Source organism: Cryptomeria japonica, chromosome 5, assembly GCF_030272615.1.
Source record: "Cryptomeria japonica chromosome 5, Sugi_1.0, whole genome shotgun sequence".
NCBI classification, from domain to species: Eukaryota; Viridiplantae; Streptophyta; class Pinopsida; order Cupressales; family Cupressaceae; genus Cryptomeria; species Cryptomeria japonica.
Genome location: NC_081409.1, coordinates 801,582,737 through 801,593,507, shown reverse-complemented (window position 1 = coordinate 801,593,507; position 10,771 = coordinate 801,582,737). Strand labels below are relative to the sequence as shown.

The 10,771-nt window shown below is 30.9% G+C and overlaps 1 protein-coding gene across 1 annotated transcript; it reads right to left on the bottom strand.

Annotated features, from left to right (window-relative positions):
• Positions 1–6,395: 6,395 nt before the first annotated feature.
• LOC131075554 (UDP-glycosyltransferase 74E1-like) lies at positions 6,396–9,297 on the bottom strand. The gene is made up of 2 exons (XM_058012399.2): positions 8,802–9,297; positions 6,396–7,348 (listed from the first exon to the last, which is right to left on the bottom strand). Exons 1-2 carry the CDS (start codon positions 9,295–9,297, stop codon positions 6,396–6,398), a joined length of 1,449 nt encoding a protein of 482 aa, XP_057868382.2.
• Positions 9,298–10,771: the final 1,474 nt, after the last annotated feature.

Sequence of the window (10,771 nt, the reverse complement as noted above, 5' to 3'; positions counted from 1 at the left end):
CTTTCGGTTGTTCAATATAAACTTCTTTCAATTCTCCATTAGAAAATGTTGATTTTACATCCATCTAATAAACTTTGAAATTCTTACAAGTTGCAAAGGCCAAGAACATCCTAATATCTTCCATTCGAGCAATTGGAGCATATGTTTCCTCAAAACCAATGTCTTCAACCTTAGTGTAACCCTTGCAAACAAACCTTTCTTTGTTTCTTACAACCTTTCTATCTTCGTCTAGCTTATTTCAAAATAGGCACTTTGTTCCAATTACCTTTTTATCTGCTGGACTATGTACAAGTTTCCATGTCTTATTTTTCTCAATCTGGTCTAGTTCTTCTCTCATTGCCTTCATCAAATTTTGATCAGTTCAAGCTTCTTCTTTTGACTTCAGTTCAGTTTGAGAAAGTAAACATAAGAACACTTGTTCCTGAGCCACCTTACTTCTTTTGATAATTTCTATGTTCTTATCTCCAATAATTTGATCCTCAGAGTGATTCCTCTTTACATACCTTGAGGTCTTTGATTTAGTTTCTAGGGCATCCTGAGTTTCATTTTCTTTTTCTTCTTCTTTATTTTCCTATTCCCCTCTTTTGTCAAACAACTCATTTGATTCATATCATGCTAATTTATCAGTCTTTAGAAATTTCTTCATCAACCTTCACATTTGCACTTTCAACAATTTTGTTTAGTCTTTTGTTGTAACACCAATATGCCTTGCTCCTTGTAGAGTATCATGTAGGAATATGTGCTCATCTGCTCTGCTGTCAAATTTTTCAAGATTATCTTCATCTCTTTGGGTATAACATTTTCTTCAAAATACCTTCAAATACTTCACTATCATAATCCCTCCCTGCCATAGTTCATATGATGTCTTCCCATATCTTTTCTAGAATAAAATTCTATTAAGGGTGTATACACTATGTTTATAGCTTCTCTCTAGTAAACCTTTGGTACTCCTGGTCCTTTGAGCATCATTCTACCTGTGTCCTGTATAGTTTTATTCATTCTTTCCACTACACCAATCTGTTGTGGTGTCTTAGGGGTAGATAATTGTCTTCTAATTTCATGTTTCTCACATAAATCGTTAAACTCATTAGAAATAAATTCTCCTCCTCTGTCAAACCTCAAACACTTGATTCTTCCATCAACTTCATTGTCAACTCTTCCCTTGAATATCTTGAATTTTTCTAATGCTTCTGATTTTTCTCTTCAAAATGCAAGCCATGTCATTTTAAAATGATCATCAATTAAAAGCATGAGATACCTCTCATCTTGTACACTCCTTGTTATGATAGGACCGCATAAGTCTATGTGCACCTAGTCCAACAGTCAAGTAGAAGATCATTCATTTCCTCTAAATGTCCATTTTGTTTTCTTTCCCTCTTGACATTCTTTGCAAATATTGTTATCCTACTTGGTCACCCTTGGTAAATCTCTTACTGTACTTGTTGAACTAATCTTCACCAAATTGTCAAAGTTGATATGACACATCCTCCTATGGCAGAGCTAGCTATTATTGAATTGAGATAATAAACAATGTCTTGTAGCTCCTTCTATCTGATGCATGCTTCCACCAATCCTTTTCCCTGCTACAATCATGATTCCAGATCTCACAACCACCATCCTAAAAAACAACATTGTATCCATTTTCGCACATTTGTCCAATACTTAGAAGATTATGATGGAAACCCTTCACATGGTAAACAATGTCAATATTATGTTTTCCACCAAAGGTAATAGGGCCAATTCCCACAATTTGTGATGTCTGATCATCTCTGAACCTAACAAAACCTCCATCATTCTTTTCAAGTTTTACAAACTTACTCTTATAACCAGTCATATGATTTGAACATCCATTATCAATAAATCATTCATTGCTCTCTCTTCTAGCATCTAAAGCAGTAGAAATAGTTTTAATAGTCTCTTAAGATAACATGTTAGAAACATCAGTCTTAGGTACATCATTTCTACAAAAAACAAAGAGTTGCTTTATAGTTTGATTTAACATTTGAGATACCAACATCATCTTTATCATAATAGGCTTTCTTATTAAATTTCCCTTTATTTTCTCTAAATTTTTGTCTTGTTCTTTTTTCTGGACATCTAGAAGCTATGTGATTAATCTTTCCACATCTAAAATATTTAAGAGGTAACATACCATTATATTTGTCAATGCCTTTCTTCAGCTTCCTCACATAGTTTTCTTCCATCTCATCCAAGATTTCATCATCTAGGTCTTCCTCGGTAGCTTTAAAGGCTCTCTCACATTTATCTTTGTCTTTTCCAAACTTCCTCATCTCAAATATGATTAGAGTGCCATATAGTTGTTCCATAGTGAACTTCTTCAGATCATATACTTCTTCAACAATAGAGATCTTATCACTGTAGCTTTTTGGTTTAAGGTCATCAAGATCTTCTCCATTATGTCTTCATAATTTAAGGTGCCACCAAGTTATTTGATTTCATTTACTGCACTATCTACCCTCTAAAAATAACTTGTTATATCCTCTCCTTCCATTTTCAAGTTCTCATATATGTGCTTAGTAGTTAGCTTCTTTGATAATTTTACTTTTTCATTTCTTTCATAGATTTCCCTTAACTTAAACCAACTTTCATGAGGATTTTTCAATGAAATAACCTTTTTTAATTTAGTTTTTGATAAAGCACTAAATATGGCATACCTTGCTTTTTCATTCTATTCATAAACTTGAATCAAATCCAGAGTAGTATGACCATTTGCTAGCAGTACATACTTAGTCTTCACCATTTTCCAAGTGTTGTAACCCAAGGAGATCAAGTAACCTCTCATCTTCACTTTTATAAAGCCATAGTTGGATCCCTCAAAGATACGAATAGTTAGTTTATGTGTCATCGGACCTACCTCAAGTGGTTAAGCTCTTTTCCAAGGAACCAAAGCTCTGATACCAATTGTTAAATGTCTGGACAACTAAGAGGGGGGTGAATCAAATTTCAATTAAACTTTTTAATTGTTTCACAGATCTGGAATAACCAACTTATAAATTATATAACATGAATAAATGTAAACATGAAAGTACACACATACACAGAGAAATCATACACAATGAATACTCGATATGATGTAGAATAGCCAAGAAGAGAAAAACCAGAGAGAATGCTAGTTCTCAATATATAACACCTGTTATGGTGACATCGATTAAGGTGATTTTTATAAAGGTGGCTCATTGTCAGAATGCTCACTGTAAGAGGGGTCACTTCCCAGAAAGGATCACTATAGTAAGGGAAAGAAAGAAAAGAAAATCCACCACTGTGACCCAGCTATCACTAACTATAATGCCAGAACTACCTTCAGTGCCTAACAATACTCTAAACACCTTTTCACAACTTCTCACATCAACCATCAGTTAGACTTATAATTTAAATCTCGCATATCTTCCATGCATCATTCATTCTGATCATTCTTTACTTATATTGTCCTCCTGACTACACAACCTTCCAAGTTGGCCAAAGATAATTTGAATATTTAGGTCTGCACTAAACATTTTCATGATGGAAAGGAATGAGAAGTGAACCACACCACAACACACTTCATCGGTCAAAACAACACGTGATACATCTATCACAAATACTATAGCCAAAAGAAGACTCATACACTACACAAATGTCGTTACATAATCTCCAATTTTGGATTGGTTTGGACCCAAAATAACACTTCTCAGCTTTGCAAAATAAGAATTGAACCAATATAAACATGAATCCAATAAATCAACACCATATCCATAAAACAAAGCAATCCAAATCACAAACAACAATATCAATTACTAGTCAGCATTGAACATCATCCAGAGCACCAAACAGTTTGGGAAACATATCCTAGGTTACTATATTTTGGATCACCAACTCAAAAAACTAATACCAATACAGTATGTTGACATCAATTACAATCATTAATGACAACTATATCAGCACCATCAACATCACATTTGCAACAATATAGTATAATATTTTACGTATGTTCCACTTAATGCGGGGTATTGGAGTAGATAGTCTTATTCTACTACGTTAACTTAAGTCCAACTTAGGTAACCATCATTATTTAATATTTCTATGTGCAATGATATTTGCATCACAGTAGTTATACCTACCCTCACACATGATTTGGACACATTTCCACATTTTTTGATCTCTTCTCTCACACTCTTGCCTTAATAAGCAAGGAATTTGTACATTTATATTCACCTCATCTCAATACATTTTCTCTAATTTGATAGACTAGCATCGTGAAGGTTATTGAGTATATGGGTTAGGTGGAAACACCAACATATGGTACTTTCCCACAATGCATCTCAAAAAATTATCCCTAGATTTATAATCAAAATAAAAAATAACAATAAATTTAAGAAACTTAATGAGAATCAAGAAATATCTCATATAGAGTGACATGAGACAAGAAAATTCTAAATAAAACTAAAATTTCACTAAACCTCCATGATTATATATAGGTGTTTTGTTTAAGAATAAGTTGCAGGTCTCTCAAAATGATAATTCAACACACAAAAAAATGATCATTTATGTATATAAAAATATGGAGATGAAAGGGTTTATTAATAAGATTTTTAGTCCAAACATAAATGGTGAAAATGTAACCCCAAAGGAAAATTATGATAAAATGAGAGGATTTGAGAATCCTCGTTGAATAAGAATAGTTAAGGGAGTTACTAGTGGTGAGAATAATTATCTTTATATTTTGTTATTTTGAGATAAATAAATGTGCATGAGATAAAAAGAGGATGAGTAATGGAGAGGGTTCAGTTTGGTTAATTAATTTATTTAATTAATAAGAAAACAGATAGTGAATATTATTATTATTTGAAAATGGTTAAAGATAAAATGAAATAGATTTAAATTATTTATTTTATTGAGGATGGAAGACGTAAGGTGTTAGTTAAAAGGGAACTACGAAATGAGAGTAGGTTATGACTAAGGTGAAACATGGTGTTATAATATGTGCTAACATCATGAGATGGTTATAAATAAATATCTACACTTTATAGTAATCTTTCTTTGAAAATATATTCTAGTTTCATTTCATATAATTATATTTGGTGTTTCAAATCAAAGACTATCTAAAGAAACAGATAATTTATATGCTCAATACAATGCACAGGAAAAAGTTGGACATGTATCAAACTAAAATATTTCTATATATGCAATATTAACAAAGCATTGATGAAAATGATGCATGGTAAAAAAAAATCATTTGTTATAATCGTATCAAATGGCATAGTTTAGGGTTCAATTTATATATGAATTATCTGTACTCTTTAAGTTTCACAGTATTATCTTTAGAGGTTATTATTTATTTTTACTCTCAAATGATATCATACTCTCCTTTACATGAATGTATTTAAAATGATATATGAAATATGAAAACATATTAGATCAACCTAGAATGCAAAAAGATATGTCTTATACAGAAACATAATAGATGAAGCAAGGGGAATGTTTTTGACCTTGGAAAACCTTTTAATTGGTTGTATAATATTTTATGTTTTGCAAGTTCAATAATGACATGAAAATTCATATTGAATGGGGGACCTTAAAAAAAATTAATTTTACATATGAGCCCTCATAGGGCATAATTGAAGTCTTTGGATTGGTAGAAAATTAAAAAATTTACCATACATTACAAATAAAATTATATTATATAATAAATAGTTCAATCCATGTCATTAAGATGATAAAAAAATATATGATACTTAGATGTTTTTGAAATTTGATAAGAATATCAAGGATGTTTTATGAATATTATGTTCTATACTACAACTTGTACTATAAAAGTAAGAAGATTTATGAAAAGAAATACAAATGACTTTGTATATTTTAACAAATGAATTTTAAAAATAGACATAAATACAACAAACTTACCAAACATTATTAGGAAATATAAATAATACTTATAATATTAACAAATGACCCTATACATATAAATAAATTCAATTAATGCTCTACATCAAACACTCACCTCAAATTTAAATTCCCCTATTTGCGTTATATTTACACAAATCCTCCTTGAAATGAAGGGCTAAGTTGTTTTTCAAAATTTAAAACTAGCTTTTTAATATATGTGTATGGGTAGTCTCACTATCTTGAAGTCCTCATGGAAGAATGATTACGAGATATGACCATGGTGCTATAATCTGATGGGTGGACTAGTTACGTATAAAATAATTAATTGTCTCATTCATTGTAGATGACTGCTCCTTATCTATTTTGTATATACCTGGTGCTACTTGCAATTGCAATTGAATGTGTAGAAGGAAACAAATAAAAGTCATAATATATTAATTTATCCACATTGCAAACCATTACAAATACCTTAGTTTGTGAATTAAAAGTTTAGCTCCTATCAATCAGTACTGTCAAGCTAGTGTTGTTCTAGCAATGACCTCATGAACAAACCAATCAATATTCATATCAGAAGATCCACCTTTCACCATAGCTTTTTTTGCTAATGTCTTCCATTGCAAACCATTCTTTCTCAAGTCCACACCAATTTCACCTTCCATTATTGTCTTAATAGATTTCTCCACCTCATCCCTCCTAACTAGCCCATGTCTTATTTTATTCAATCTTATCCCTGTCTTCCACACCTCTTCAATATACTTAGAATTAGTCGTTTGATCACTCCACTGAGAAATAGTTAGGACAGGTAACCCAGAGCTGAGGCTCTCTAATGTAGAATTCCATCCACAGTGTGTAACAAACATACCCACAGAAGAATGATGAAGCACTGCCATCTGTGGACACCATGATATAACTAGCCCTTGATCCATAGTTTCCTTAATAAAACCTTCTAGAAAATTATGTATGTCATTTTCTTCTTCTTTGCTATGATCAGGACGAATCACCCACAAAAAGGAATGTTGACTAGCCTTTAGCCCAAGGGCTATTTCTATGATCTGCTCTTTAGAAAGGACAGCTAAACTACCAAAGGAAACATATACAACACTTGAGGCTTCCTTTTTATTGAGCCAATCCATACAGTTCGCTGCTTTCCAAAGATGTGTGCCCACGTCTTGGTCATCTGGATTATTTCCATCTAGGAAAGCCGAGGGAACAAGAGGGCCTACTGTTCTTATTGGAATGAGGGAATCCATGGATTGTATTTCTGCCATTTCCAGTTCATTGAAGGAGTTTCCTAGTATCCATGTGGCTTGAGAAACAGTACTGAATTGGTTCAGCACGAATCGCAGTAGTGATGCATATATATTTGATGGCTGTAGAAAGGATGGCAAGTCTGATTGGCACAGTTGTGGAAGCCCTGGTATTGCTATAACGTCTCTTGCATTCTCTGCTTCATCTTTTGCTTTCACTAGACACCAATATTATAAAGTGGAAATCAATATTAAAAATGATATAGTAGGAACAAAGTTTAGGAGAACTTTAATATTACTTGTATCTAATTACAGCATTCCATTTTTCTCCGTAACCGACCTTATTAATGTTTTTCTTCAGAGAATTTACTTTTGAACAATATCATTTACAACTTTCGCTCACATGAACATGTACATGTTCATAAACCACAAAAATAAGTTAAATGTTAGTGCAAAATGCAACATCTATCTAGGGTATTTAAGAACGGAAGAAAGTGCAATCCAAACTAATTATCTAAAGTAGCAATTAAGAGAAAGACAATCATTGTGTATATGAAAGCCTTTTTAATAATTAGAAAATTATTCAAAGAAAATTAGGCACACTATCACAAAATGGTGAACAGAAAGATTTTTAAAATATTTTTAGTTTTCAAGTAGATGCCATAGAAAAATTAAAGATTTTTATATAATATAGATCTTATTTTCTCATAAAGATAAAAGTTTCAATGTTAAGATTCATAAGATTATATTTTTTGTTAATTTAATGCAAATAAATTTATTTATGCAACATTTATGAATAATTGATATACATTGATAGAAACTATTTAATAATATATTTTTAACAATAATTAGTGAAATTTAAATAACATATAAATACAATCTCATAATCTGTAATGATAAAAAATTATACATACATACATACATAAATATATATGTATATGTATATAGATCACATAAAATTCTACAAGACTATTTTATATATATATATATATATTTGTGAGTTTTAGTTTATCATTAAAATTATGATAACAAATATCTCAGAAAAAAATTTATGGACATTTTTAATAATAACAATTAAAAGATTAAAAAATCACATTAATCTTTTATTTTACAAATTTAAGATATAAAAATTTAAATTACTAATATTTATTTTTAAAAAAAACAATAGATAATACAACTCAAGACTTTCTCTTATTTTAAAAACTTAATTTATGAGTCTAAAATTAGATTATTGTAGTGGCAGATGATAAAATACATCAATTCTTATCTTAATTGTTCATATAGATTTGTTTAAAATTTTCAATCCTTAATACTAAAACAAAGACAATTGACTTAAAGGAATTATTAAAACCTTTAATACCATGTCAATTCTATATATTTAAATAATTACGACACACCAGAAAAGAGCTTATGGATTAAAAATAAATATCATAACAAAGAAAAAAAAAATCTATTATATAAATTACAAATTTTATTCCACTAATTGAACTGCAAACACTCTCTCTCTCTCTATATAAGATCTATTTTTTAATCTTAAATGAGTTTTCGTGCCCAAAAAACAAAACGGTTTTATAAAAACTACATAGAGTATTCTAACAAAACGAAAGAAACCCTAAATATTAAAAAATTATGTAAGATAATCTGTAAATATTTGGATTAAGAAAAGCTTACCCATTTCTGCGTAAAAATGATAATAGATGGAATAAACTGCACATGACTGCGTCCAGAGAAGTGCTGAAGGAATATCAAACTTGTTTGCTATATCAGGAACCCACTCCAGAAAAGAGTCATAAACAATACAAGAGACTTTATCGCCTTCAGAATTTAGCCTCTCTATCAACTGTTCAAATTTAAGACCTCCGACCTTTCTCAACAAATCAAATATCATGTCTATGTCATTCGTCTCTTCATTGTCAGGAGAAAGCCCGTCTGGAACTGTTTCAATTCTTATATCCTTCAAAACAGTGGTCACATGAGCAGCAACACCATCCTGAGCTTGTATCATTCGCTCTCTAATTCTCTCTGTGGTGATGAAGGTCACATGGAGGTTTTTGCAGACAAGCCTCTTGGCAAACTCCATTAATGGATTAATATGACCCTGGGATGGGTAAGGGAATACTACTACATGTGGCCGCTTAATTCCTGGCTGCTGATGCAATGACCCCATCTTTTAATCCAACTCAGGCTTCACTGCTTCATAATGGCACAGCTGCATTGTATTTATAATTAAATTGTAATGAAATCATACACCGTCTGTATTGTTGTGTTTTAATTTAAATAAAGCAAAAATAGATACTTTTTTGTTTCGAGATAAAATAACAAGTAATATGATGGAAGTGCTTACGTAAATGTTAGAGCATCTCAGGAGAGCGCATTGCGTTTCTTCTAGCTTTGAGTGCTGCCACAAAATGGATCGCTGTGAGATGATGTTACATAAAAAGAAAAGTAATTAAAAAAGTGTAAGTTTCTCAATAGGATAGAATATATCATCAATATCCATTCGCATATGCGAGGAATCGACCCTTCTCACTAACCATGGCCTATACTTTCCAAACATGTACAGAATCCTAGACCCATAATTAGAATCAAGAGGAAAAAATTGATTGCATCTAAAAATCGGTGGGGTATGTAGGTTACATTCTAAATTAAGTGACTTTTATAAGTGTAGGATATGATATTTTTTCCCTCAAAGTGGTTTGTAATTAATTTTTCAATATTATTTTTAAAATTTAAATGTTAAATTCGTAGTTATTTTTTAGGTCTATGTTTCTTATAATTTGTACTAAAAATTATCAAGTTCTTAATTCATTCAAACAATTATCTCAAAAAATTAGGAGATTGTCAACCTTGTTATAATCTATCTAGATTTATAATAACTAAATGTCTAATCATCTAATTACAATCAAAATCAATCTATAGAATTATAATATTTAGGAGCATCACTCTATGTTAAAATAATCATTCTACTTAACATCAGAAAATTTACTCTCGTCACAGTCAATGCAAGCTTAATGAAATCCATCTAGAGCATTATTTACATATTCATAATATAATATCATATACTAAGAGATTATAAATTCAAATAATCATCAAAATGACCACTAAGAGTGATCTAGATATTCACATGGTCTAGCATTATAAATTGTATACCTTAATAATTTCCCACTCTATTTGGCACCTACTTTAGTGTGATTTCCCCTAGACCATTTTAAGCATATTTGTGTCCTATTATACTTTAAATCTTCTTTGTTAATCTCACAATTTAATCATTGTCAAGTGCTAAAATTAGGTCCAAATTCCATATAACAACCCTTCGACGGTTGTGTTTCCCTTTTGGAGAGGAATTTTTGGACCTGACTAGGGTACCTATCTCCTTAGTACTACCAAAATCTACCCAAATTATGGTCATTACATATGCCGACTTCCACATTTTGAAATATGATCTTAAGCTTTGCACTTGACCACTTTATGTCATCCTTTTATCAAAAAATAACCTTGTGATACCTATATAAATAGCATCTTCTATCCTTCATAAAGATAGAGATTATAAGAGAAATCATTTTCATATTCCATTCAATCAACATTCCTTCTCACTCTTTCCAATTTTGGACACCTTCAAACTAGGGCACCCAACACCTATG